General features: G+C 45.7%; 1 protein-coding gene across 1 annotated transcript in view; it reads right to left on the bottom strand.

Annotated features, from left to right (window-relative positions):
• LOC120049473 (cGMP-specific 3',5'-cyclic phosphodiesterase-like) overlaps window positions 1–12564 on the bottom strand; it is a 79891-nt gene that overhangs the window by 8605 nt on the left and 58722 nt on the right. Inside the window, exons 13-16 of the mRNA XM_038995737.1 lie at window positions 12040–12186; window positions 10424–10549; window positions 4821–4915; window positions 4661–4748 (exon numbers count right to left, since the gene is read on the bottom strand). Of these exons, the coding sequence (XP_038851665.1) occupies window positions 4661–4748; window positions 4821–4915; window positions 10424–10549; window positions 12040–12186 (456 nt within the window). The remainder of the gene's footprint in view (window positions 1–4660; window positions 4749–4820; window positions 4916–10423; window positions 10550–12039; window positions 12187–12564) is intronic.

The raw sequence follows: 12564 nt of genomic DNA, 5'->3' as shown, positions 1-12564 counted from the left end.
ACGAAGGCACTGTATACAGTAGGTAGGGATAAAGTAACTAGGCAACAAGATAGATAATAAACAGTAACAGCAGCGTATGTGATGAGTCAAAAGAGATTAATGCAAAAAAGGGTCAATGCAGCTATTCCGGGTAGCTATTTAATTAACTATTTAGCAGTCTTATAGCTTGGGGGTGAAAGCTGTTCAGGGTCCTCTTGGTTTCAGACCTGCATTGCTACCGCTTGCCGTGCGGTAGCAGAGAGAACAGTCTATGACTAGGGTGGCTGGAGTCTTTGAAAATGTTTAGGGCCTTCCTCTGACACCGCCTGGTATAGAGGTCCTGGATGGTCAGGAAGCTTGGCACCGATGATGTACTGGGCCCTACGCACTACCCTCTGTTGTGCCTTGCTGTCGGAGGCCGAGCAGTTGCCATACCAGGCAGTAATGCAACCTGCAGGATGCTCTCGATGGTGCAGCTGTAGAACCTTTTGAGGATCTGAGGACCCATGACAAATCTTTTCAGTCTTCTGGGGGGGAATAGGTTTTGTCGTGCCCTCTTCATGACTGTCTAGGTGTGCTTGGACCATATTAGTTTGTTGGTGATATGGACGCCAAGGAACTTGAAGCTCTCAACCTGCTCCACTACAGCCCTGTCGATGAGAATGGGGGCGTGCTTGGTCCTCCTTTTCCTGTAGTCCACAATCATCTCCTTTGTCTTGATCACGTTGAGGGAGAGGTTGTTGTCCTTGCACCACACGGTCAGGTCTCTGACCTCCTCCCTATAGGCTGTCTCGTCGTTGTCGGTGATCAGGCCTACCACTGTTGTGCCATCGGCAAACGTAATGATGGTGTTGGAGTCGTGCCTGGCCGTGCAGGCATGAGTGAACAGGGAGTACAGGAGGGGGCTGAGCATGCACCCCTGAGGGGCCCCTGTGTTGAGGATCACCGTGGCAGATGTGTTGTTACCTACCCTTACCACCTGGGAGCGGCCCGTCAGGACTTCCTTTGATATTGTGCACCAGCTGTTGTTTACAAATATACATAGACCACCACCCCTTGTCTTCCCAGAGGCTGCTGTACTATCCTGCCGATACAGTGTATAACCTGCCAGCTGTATGTTATTCATGTCGTCGTTCAGCCACGACTCTGTGAAACATAAGATATTACAGTTTTTAATGTCCCGTTGGTAGGATATACGTGCTTTTAGTTCATCACATTTATTTTTCAGCCATTGTGCGTTGGCTAATAGTACGGATGGCAAAGGCAGATTAGCCACTCGTCTCCTGATCCTCACAAGGCACCCCAATCTCCTTCTGCGAAATCTCTGTCTCTTTCTCCTGCAAATGACAGGGATGAGGGCCTGTTCGGGTGTCTGGAGTAAATCCCTCTCGTCCGACTCATTAAAGAAAAATTATTCGTCCAATTCAAGGTGAGTAATCGCTGTTCTGATGTCCAGAAGCAATTTTTGGTCATAAGAGACGGTAGCAGCAACATTATGTACAAAATGAGTGTCACGTGTGTTCCCTCTCCGGCCTCCCTATACATGTCACTCCCTTTTGGTTCCTTCCCCAGGCGTTATTGTTTCTGTTCCAGTGTCATGTCTGTGCGTTGTTCGTGTTTCTTGTTTTGTATTATGTTGTGTTTATTTATTAAAACACTCACTCTCTCGACTTGTCAGAATCTCATGCCTCAGCCGGATCGCCAGGCTCCCCTGCCTCAGCCAGCTCGTCAGGCTTTCCTACCTCCGCCGGATCGCCAGGCTCCCCTGCTTCCATCAGCTCGTCAGGCTCTCATGCCTCAGCCGGATTGCCAGGCTCCCCTGCCTCAGCCGGTCTGTCAGGTTCCCGCTTCCCAGCCGGCGACAGGTTCCCGCGCATCAGCAGGGGTGACTGGTCCACTTCTGATCCCCGGGATCGTCCCTTTGGTTCGTGTCCTGCGGCTGGAGCCGAACGTGCCAGGGAGGGGATACCGTCACGTATGCTCTTTCTCCAGCGCTCTCGGTCGCCATGCTCCCGCGCCTCAGCCGGATTGAAAGGTTCCCGCGCCTCAGCAGAGGTGACCAGTCCGCTCCTCATCCCCAGGATCGTCACTTTGGTCGGCGTCCTGCGGCTGGAGCCGTGCGTCGGGGAGGGGGTACTGTCACGTGTGCTCCCTCTCCGGCCTCTAGGTCACCAGGCTGCTCGTTATGGCGCACACCTGTCACCATCGTTACGCACACCTGCGCATCATCAGACTCACCTGGACTCCATCACCTCCCTGATTACCTTCCCTATATATTTAATTCCCTTTTGGTTCCTTCCCCAGGCGTTATTGTTTCTGTTCCAGTGTCATGTCTGTGCGTTGTTTGTATTTCTTGTTTTGTATTATGTTGAGTTTATTTATTAAAACACTCACTCCCTGAACTTGCTTCCCAACTCTCAGCGCACATCGTTACAATAAGTTACAAACAATACGAAAAAACAAACAAAATAGCGCGGTTGGTTAAGAGCCAATAAAACGGCTGCCATCCTCTCCGGCGCCATGATACCACCTCACGTTTTCTCATGGTTACAGATGTGAGTGCTACAAGGCGATAGCCATTTAGACAGGTTAACTTGGTGTTCTTGGGCACAGGGACTATGGTGGTCTGCTTGAAACGTAGATATTACAGACTGGGTCAGGGAGAGGTTGATAATGTCAGTGAAGACACTTGCCAGCTGGTCATGTTAACCTCATGTTAACCTGTTTAAAGGTCTTACTCACTTCAGCTACGGAGAGTGGGATGACACAGTCGTCCGGAACATTTGGTGCTTCCATGCATAATTCAGTGTTGCTTAGCTTGAAGCATGCATAGAAGGTATTTAGCTCGTCTGGTAGGCTCGCGTTGGTGGACAGCTCGCAGCTGCGTTTCTCTTTATAATCCGTGATAGTTTGCACGCCCTCACACATCTGATGAGCATCAGAGCTGGTGTAGTAGGATTTGATCTAGGTCCTGTTTGATGGTTCCTTGGAGGGTGTACCGGGATTTCTTATAAGCGTCCCGATTAGTGTCTGCTCATTGAAAGCAGCAGCTCTAGCCTTTAACTCAGTGCAGATTTTGCCTGTAATCCATGGGTTCTGGTTGGGAACTGTACGTACGGTCACTGTGGAGACAACGTCGTCGATGCACTTATTAATGAAGCCGGTGACTGATGTGGTAAACTCCTCAATGTTATCAGATGAATCCCAGAACATGTTACAGTCTGTGGTAGAGAAACAATCATGTAGTTTAGCATCACCTTCATCGTACCACTTCCGTATTGAACGTGTCACTGGTACTTCCTGTTTGAGTTTTTGCTTGTAAGCAGGAATCAGGAGGATGGAGTTATGGTCAAATGGAGGTTGAGGGGAGAGCTTTGTATGTGGCTCTGTGTTTGGAGCAAAGGTGATCTAGACTTGTTTTCCTCTCTAGTTGCACAGGTGATATGCTGGTCGAAATTAGGTAAAACAGATTTCAGTTTTCCTGCATTAAAGTCACCGGTCACTAGGAGCGCGGCCTCTGGGTAGGCATTTTCTTGTTTGCTTATGGCCATATACAGGTTGTTGAGTGCGGTCTTAGTGCCAGCATCGGTTTGAGGTGGTAAATAGACAGCTACAAAAAATATCTTGGTAGAGTGTGGTCTACAGCTTATCATGAGGTACTCTACCTCAGGCGAGTAGAACCTCGAGACTTCCTTAATGTGACATCACGCACCAGTTCTTGTTAACAGAAACACTCACCCTCCTCTGACCTTCAATGTTAGGTTAGGAACTCCTGCATAAGTTGTTGATCTTAAACCTTTGACCTTTGTGATGTCACCTCTGTTAATATGTGCATTCTTCACAAAACCTTCATAGAACTCAGAACGCAGCCGCCGTTCTGTCCTGCCGATGTATAGAAAAATGAGCTAGATTTAAATTTTCCATGTCCTTCTTCAGGCACAAATCTAATTAAATATATGATATTACAGTTCTTCAAATCACATTGATAGGATAGTCTCGAACGGAACTCATCCAGTTTATTCTCCAGTGATTGCACGTTCACCAATAAAACGGCTTATCCACTCTCCGACGTAGTCTCGTCAGGTATCCCGCACGCCGGCCTCTATAGTGGTGTCTCCTCCTTCGAGTGTTGGGATTTAGGGCCTGGTCCGCGATAATCAATATGTCTTTCGATGGTGGAAACATTATGTTCAGATCAGATCAGCGCAACAACAAAAACACACCAAATAGCACAATTGGTCAGGAGCCCCTTAAAATGGCCGCCATTCCCTCCGGCGCCATTATTAGGTTCAACTACAGCATGGTTGCCAGGGCAGCACAAATCGACAATACTCGAAAACAGTCAATTCATCAATTAGATCTGTTCTCCTTATCTTTGCAATGTGTGTGTATAATGGTGTGTTTGTGTGTGTGTCTACTACATCCAGATGAGCTAACTGATGCTCTCCAGTGAATGTGTGTCCATGAAGATGAGGCAGGTCTCTTATTCACAGTGCTTAATTACACCATAGCAGTGTTATCTCCTAGACAAGACTAGACTAGCAGCTGGAGCTCATGGAATTGGCCCTACAAAGAGAAAATGAGGAAACACCAATAGAATCCTGACACCCGTGACAAATATGTGTGTGTGCGTGCGTGCGTGCGCGCGTGTGTGTGTGTGTGCGTGTGTGTATGATCTTACTGGGCTGTTGAGGATCATGAGACACTGGTCAAAGTGGTGGTGCTCCATGGTGGAGTGGCAGTAGAGCTGGGCCAGGGGATGGTCACTCCTGATAGAGATGCACACACAACCACTGTGAGATTCTGTGACACACACACACACACACAGTACTGCAGCCTACCTCTGTATGTAGGAGTTGTTGACCCCTCTGTGGTCCAGGTCGTGACTCAGAGTGGCGATCATCAAGGCCAGGGTCTCCAGATCAGTCATATTACTCTGACAGAGAGGGAGATGGACGGGAAAGAGAGGGAGGGAGAGAGAGAGAGTAAGAGAGGGAGAGAGAGAGAGAGAGAGAGAGAGAGAGAGAAGAAGAGAATGAATCACACCATCCACTAAGATGTCGTTCATTATGAACAGTCATAGTATTAACGCACCAACTTCCATCACAGGCCACCAGCTAAGCACATACAGTACAGACCATGAACACACGACTACACACACACACTTTAACACCTCTTTCCACAGCTGTTATATACTCCTCTAGCTCTATGGAAGGACACCGGTGCTTATCACAGGCCAGTATTACGACAAGCGAGACAACAAGGGTTGGGCAAACACACTCACACAACAACTCTCAACACACACGTGGACGCACGCATACACACACACACACGCCCATACACACACACAGTGTTAGTCTCATTACACAGAGAGGGGAGTTAGTCGCTTAGCACTGTCTGCTTGAGAGAGCAGCTTACACATCAACTCAACAGCCAGTTGTTAGCAAGACCTGGATAGTAACCTTTGATCTAACAGAGGGAGTACATGTAGTCATCAGAACAGAACATGTAGTCATCAGAACAGAGCATGTAATCATCAGAACAGAACATGTAGTCATCAGAACAGAACATGTAGTCATCAGAACAGAGCATGTAATCATCAGAACAGAACATGTAATCATCAGAACAGAACATGTAATCATCAGAACAGAGCATGTAGTCATCAGAACAGAGCATGTAGTCATCAGAACAGAACATGTAATCATCAGAACAGAACATGTAATCATCAGAACAGAACATGTAGTCATCAGAACAGAACATGTAGTCATCAGAACAGAACATGTAATCATCAGAACAGAACATGTAGTCATCAGAACAGAACATGTAATCATCAGAACAGAACATGTAATCATCAGAACAGAACATGTAGTCATCAGAACAGAGCATGTAATCATCAGAACAGAACATGTAGTCATCAGAACAGAGCATGTAGTCATCAGAACAGAACATGTAATCATCAGAACAGAACATGTAGTCATCAGAACAGAACATGTAGTCATCAGAACAGAACATGTAATCATCAGAACAGAACATGTAATCATCAGAACAGAGCATGTAGTCATCAGAACAGAGCATGTAGTCATCAGAACAGAACATGTAGTCATCAGAACAGAGCATGTAATCATCAGAACAGAACATGTAGTCATCAGAACAGAACATGTAGTCATCAGAACAGAGCATGTAATCATCAGAACAGTACATGTAATCATCAGAACAGAACATGTAATCATCAGAACAGAACATGTAGTCATCAGAACAGAGCATGTAGTCATCAGAACAGAAAATGTAATCATCAGAACAGAACATGTAGTCATCAGAACAGAACATGTAGTCATCAGAACAGAGCATGTAATCATCAGAACAGAACATGTAGTCATCAGAACAGAACATGTAATCATCAGAACAGAACATGTAGTCATCAGAACAGAACATGTAATCATCAGAACAGAACATGTAATCATCAGAACAGAACATGTAGTCATCAGAACAGAGCATGTAATCATCAGAACAGAACATGTAGTCATCAGAACAGAGCATGTAGTCATCAGAACAGAACATGTAATCATCAGAACAGAACATGTAGTCATCAGAACAGAACATGTAGTCATCAGAACAGAACATGTAATCATCAGAACAGAACATGTAATCATCAGAACAGAACATGTAATCATCAGAACAGAACATGTAGTCATCAGAACAGAGCATGTAATCATCAGAACAGAACATGTAGTCATCAGAACAGAGCATGTAGTCATCAGAACAGAGCATGTAGTCATCGGAACAGAACATGTAGTCATCAGAACAGAACATGTAGTCATCAGAACAGAACATGTAATCATCAGAACAGTACATGTAATCATCAGAACAGAACATGTAGTCATCAGAACAGAACATGTAATCATCAGAACAGAACATGTAATCATCAGAACAGAACATGTAGTCATCAGAACAGAACATGTAGTCATCAGAACAGAACATGTAGTCATCAGAACAGAGCATGTAGTCATCAGAACAGAACATGTAGTCATCAGAACAGAGCATATAGTCATCAGAACAGAACATGTAGTCATCAGAACAGAACATGTAATCATCAGAACAGAACATGTAGTCATCAGAACAGAACATGTAGTCATCAGAACAGAACATGTAATCATCAGAACAGAACATGTAGTCATCAGAACAGAACATGTAATCATCAGAACAGAGCATGTAGTCATCAGAACAGAACATGTAGTCATCAGAACAGAACATGTAGTCATCAGAACAGAACATGTAATCATCAGAACAGAACATGTAGTCATCAGAACAGAACATGTAATCATCAGAACAGAACATGTAGTCATCAGAACAGAACATGTAGTCATCAGAACAGAACATGTAGTCATCAGAACAGAGCATGTAGTCATCAGAACAGAACATGTAGTCATCAGAACAGAGCATATAGTCATCAGAACAGAACATGTAGTCATCAGAACAGAACATGTAATCATCAGAACAGAACATGTAGTCATCAGAACAGAACATGTAGTCATCAGAACAGAACATGTAATCATCAGAACAGAACATGTAGTCATCAGAACAGAACATGTAATCATCAGAACAGAGCATGTAATCATCAGAACAGAGCATGTAATCATCAGAACAGAACATGTAGTCATCAGAACAGAACATGTAGTCATCAGAACAGAGCATGTAGTCATCAGAACAGAGCATGTAGTCATCAGAACAGAGCATGTAGTCATCAGAACAGACCATGTAGTCATCAGAACAGAACATGTAATCATCAGAACAGAACATGTAATCATCAGAACAGAACATGTAGTCATCAGAACAGAACATGTAATCATCAGAACAGAACATGTAATCATCAGAACAGAGCATGTAATCATCAGAACAGAGCATGTAATCATCAGAACAGAACATGTAATCATCAGAACAGAACATGTAATCATCAGAACAGAACATGTAATCATCAGAACAGAACATGTAGTCATCAGAACAGAGCATGTAATCATCAGAACAGAACATGTAGTCATCAGAACAGAACATTTAATCATCAGAACAGAACATGTAGTCATCAGAACAGAACATGTAATCATCAGAACAGAACATGTAGTCATCAGAACAGAACATGTAGTCATCAGAACAGAACATGTAGTCATCAGAACAGAACATGTAATCATCAGAACAGAACATGTAGTCATCAGAACAGAACATGTAGTCATCAGAACAGAACATGTAATCATCAGAACAGAACATGTAGTCATCAGAACAGAACATGTAGTCATCAGAACAGAACATGTAATCATCAGAACAGAACATGTAATCATCAGAACAGAACATGTAGTCATCAGAACAGAACATGTAGTCATCAGAACAGAACATGCAGTCATCAGAACAGAGCATGTAATCATCAGAACAGAGCATGTAATCATCAGAACAGAACATGTAGTCATCAGAACAGAACATGTAGTCATCAGAACAGAACATGTAGTCATCAGAACAGAACATGTAATCATCAGAACAGAACATGTAGTCATCAGAACAGAACATGTAGTCATCAGAACAGAACATGTAGTCATCAGAACAGAACATGTAATCATCAGAACAGAACATGTAATCATCAGAACAGAGCATGTAGTCATCAGAACAGAACATGTAATCATCAGAACAGAACATGTAATCATCAGAACAGAACATGTAGTCATCAGAACAGAACATGTAGTCATCAGAACAGAACATGTAATCATCAGAACAGAACATGTAGTCATCAGAACAGAACATGTAGTCATCAGAACAGAACATGTAGTCATCAGAACAGAGCATGTAGTCATCAGAACAGAACATGTAATCATGAGAACAGTACATGTAATCATCAGAACAGAACATGTAATCATCAGAACAGAACATGTAATCATCAGAACAGTACATGTAATCATCAGAACAGAACATGTAATCATCAGAACAGTACATGTAGTCATCAGAACAGAACATGTAATCATCAGAACAGAGCATGTAATCATCAGAACAGAGCATGTAGTCATCATAAACAGAACATGTAATCATCAGAACAGAACATGTAGTCATCAGAACAGAGCATGTAGTCATCAGAACAGAGCATGTAGTCATCAGAACAGAGCATATAGTCATCAGAACAGAACATGTAGTCATCAGAACAGAGCTGGGTGTGTGTACCGAGGGTTATGGTCTAGAACTGAGTTGGACTAGAACTGGGTTGGACTAGAACTGGGTTGGACTAGAACTGGGTTGGACTAGAACTGAGTTGGACTAGAACTGGGTTGGACTAGAACTGTATTGGACTAGAACTGAGTTGGACTAGAACTGAGTTGGACTAGAACTGTATTAGACTAGAACTGGGTTGGACTAGAACTGGGTTGGACTAGAACTGTATTGGACTAGAACTGGGTTGGACTAGAACTGTATTGGACTAGAACTGGGTTGGACTAGAACTGGGTTGGACTAGAACTGTATTGGACTAGAACTGAGTTGGACTAGAACTGAGTTGGACTAGAACTGGGTTGGACTAGAACTGTATTGGACTAGAACTGTGTTGGACTAGAACTGGGTTGGACTAGTACTGGGTTGGACTAGAACTGTATTGGACTAGAACTGAGTTGGACTGGAACTGGGTTGGACTAGAACTGGGTTGGACTAGAACTGGGTTGGACTGGAAATGAGTTGGACTGGAAATGAGTTGGACTGGAAATGAGTTGGACTGGAACTGAGTTGGACTGGAACTGGGTTGGACTAGAACTGGGTTGGACTAGAACTGGGTTGCACTAGAACTGGGTTGGACTAGAACTGGGTTGGACTAGAACTGAGTTGGACTGGAACTGAGTTGGACTGGAACTGGGTTGGACTAGAACTGGGTTGGACTGGAACTGGATTGGACTAGAACTGAGTTGGACTAGAACTGAGTTGGACTGGAACTGGGTTGGACTGGAACTGGGTTGGACTGGAACTGGGTTGGACTAGAATTGGGTTGGACTGTAACTGAGTAGGACTGGAAATTAGTTGCACTAAAACTGGGTTGGACTAGAACTGGGTGTTTGGGATACGTTGAGTTCTGTTTCTGTCTGAGATACAGTACTTGTTTGTTCAAGTGTCTTTGACTTACTATTTATGATAATGATATTCTTCCTATATCATATTACATCTGATATCTTCCAACTAAGATGGCAGAGTAATACATTCAGAGGTAGAACATTTGGTATTTAAATATTAAGGTAACTGGAAGCGAATGCTGCCTTGACAGAACACAGTGGTCGGACTGACCCGGTAACAGCACAGTTACAGCATGTTGACTCAATAGCTATTGGTCGGAATGACACAAATAAGACTTCCTGCTGGGATATATTATTTATTGATTGGACGGAGTGACCCGGCACCCCTTCCATGCTGGCCATTGATTGGCTGAACTCACCTGTAACCGACCAGATTTGAACAAGGCGAACATGCACTGGGAGGTGTTGAAGGCGTGTCTCCAGTTGTGGTAGGCCACGTTCTTCCTATAGTTCTTCTTAACACTCAGGATCCACTGGCACAGACTCTACAGAGAGAGAGAGGGGGGGGGGGGGGGTGGGGAGAAGGGGGGAGAGAGAGAGGGGGGGAGAAGGGGGGAGAGAGAGAAGGCGGGGGTGGAACGGAGGGAGAGAGAAGGGGGGGGCGGAGGGAGAAGGGGGGAGAAAGAAGGGGGGAGAGAGAGGGGGGGAACGGAGGGAGAGAGAGGGGGGAGAGAGAGGGGGAAGGGGGGAGAGAGAGGGGGGGACGGAGGGAGAAGGGGGGAGAGAGGGGGGGATCGAGAAGGGGGGAGAGAGGGGGGGGAACGAAGGGAGAAGGGGGAAGAGAGGGGGGCGGAGGGAGAAGGGGGGAGAGAGGGGGGGGGAAGAGGAGGGAAAGAGGAGGGAGAGAGGGGGAGGGAGAGGGGGGAGGGAGAGAGAGGGGGACGGAGGGAGAGAGAGGGGGGGGAAGGGGGAGACAGAGGGGGGAGGGGAACGGAGGGAGAAGGGGGGATAGAGAGGGGAGGAGGTGGGATATGAAGGAACACAGTTGGAGATAGACAAAAAAAAGTGGGGAGAAAGAGGGAGAGATGAGGAGGAGGTGGTGAGAGAGGAGGAGGAAGAGGAGGGGAGGAGGAAGGGAAGAGGAGGGGAAGAGGAGGGGGGGATGAGGGGGAGGGGAAGAGGAGTTGGAGGGGAAGAGGAGGTGGGGGAGGAGGGGGCAAAAATGGCCAGCAAGAGAGAGGGAAATGTTCAACAAGAAATTAGAGAACAGACAGAATGACAGTGACTTTAATTGTATCTGTACATCCTCAAGCAGTAGACCTTAAAATTGTCCAGGCTGGCAATCTGATTGGTATTATAGGAAAACTTAGACCACCCTGCTAATCGAATCACTGGATTCTGTTCATCCAATCTTTCCATGTCCATCCATTTACCGGCATAAGCTTCCAATCAACTCCCTATCAGCCAATGCATAGTGACTCACACATTTGTTCAATAATGATTTGATAATAAATATTGACATTCATTATGACCTTTTTCTGAACCTCAAAGTTTTTCGCATTCTATAGGTTATGATGTCATCTATTGTGAGTGATGCATGACAAGGCCACTGTGGTGTGTTGAGGAATCCTGATTTAGAGGGTGGTGAGCTGCTGTTATGGATGTACAAACACACATATACACACACATCTATGTACTCACACACATACAGGCATGTGCACATACATGCACATAGTCACGTATGCGCACACACGCACGCACGCACGCACGCACGCACGCACGCACGCACGCACGCACGCACGCACGCACGCACGCACGCACGCACGCACGCACGCACGCACGCACGCACGCACGCACGCACGCACGCACGCACGCACGCACGCACGCACGCACGCACGCACGCACGCACGCACGCACGCACGCACGCACGCACGCACACACACACACACACACACACACACACACACACACACACACACACACACACACACACACACACACACACACACACACACACACACACACACACTCCTACCTTGTATTTCATCTGGAAGTTCTGGACCAGGTTGAGGTCTACAAACATGCGTATGGTGGCCTGAGTGGTCTCAGCGTCGGACAGCTCAAAGTCACTGAAACTGAACTCCATCAGGCGCAGAGACTGGGCCGAAGGAACAGTGGCCACCTTCACAAACAGACAGAGGAGTGTGTGAGAGGGATGTACACATACACACTCATATAGGGTATGCACGCATGTACACACACACACATATACTATATTTATGCACATACGCACACACACACACACACACACACAAACACTCACCTTCCCTAAGCACCAGGGATCTCTAGCAGGCATTAATAATCAATGAGCTGTGATCAGGAAGAGTATCTATCTGTGTTCGGCTCACCTCCCCTTTAGCTGACAGACAGCACTTCTACACAGAGCAGACAGGACACCCCTAATGCACAAAGGATCTCTCCTCTTTCTCTCCCTCTCTCTCTCTCTCTCTCTCTCTCTCTCTACTGGCATTTTCTTGACCTCTCCTTCTAGTCGTTTTTA

This window comes from Salvelinus namaycush, chromosome 6, assembly GCF_016432855.1.
Source record: "Salvelinus namaycush isolate Seneca chromosome 6, SaNama_1.0, whole genome shotgun sequence".
NCBI lineage: Eukaryota > Metazoa > Chordata > Actinopteri > Salmoniformes > Salmonidae > Salvelinus > Salvelinus namaycush.
Note: the sequence above shows the minus strand (reverse complement) of the source record. Positions and strands in the feature narration are given on the sequence as shown.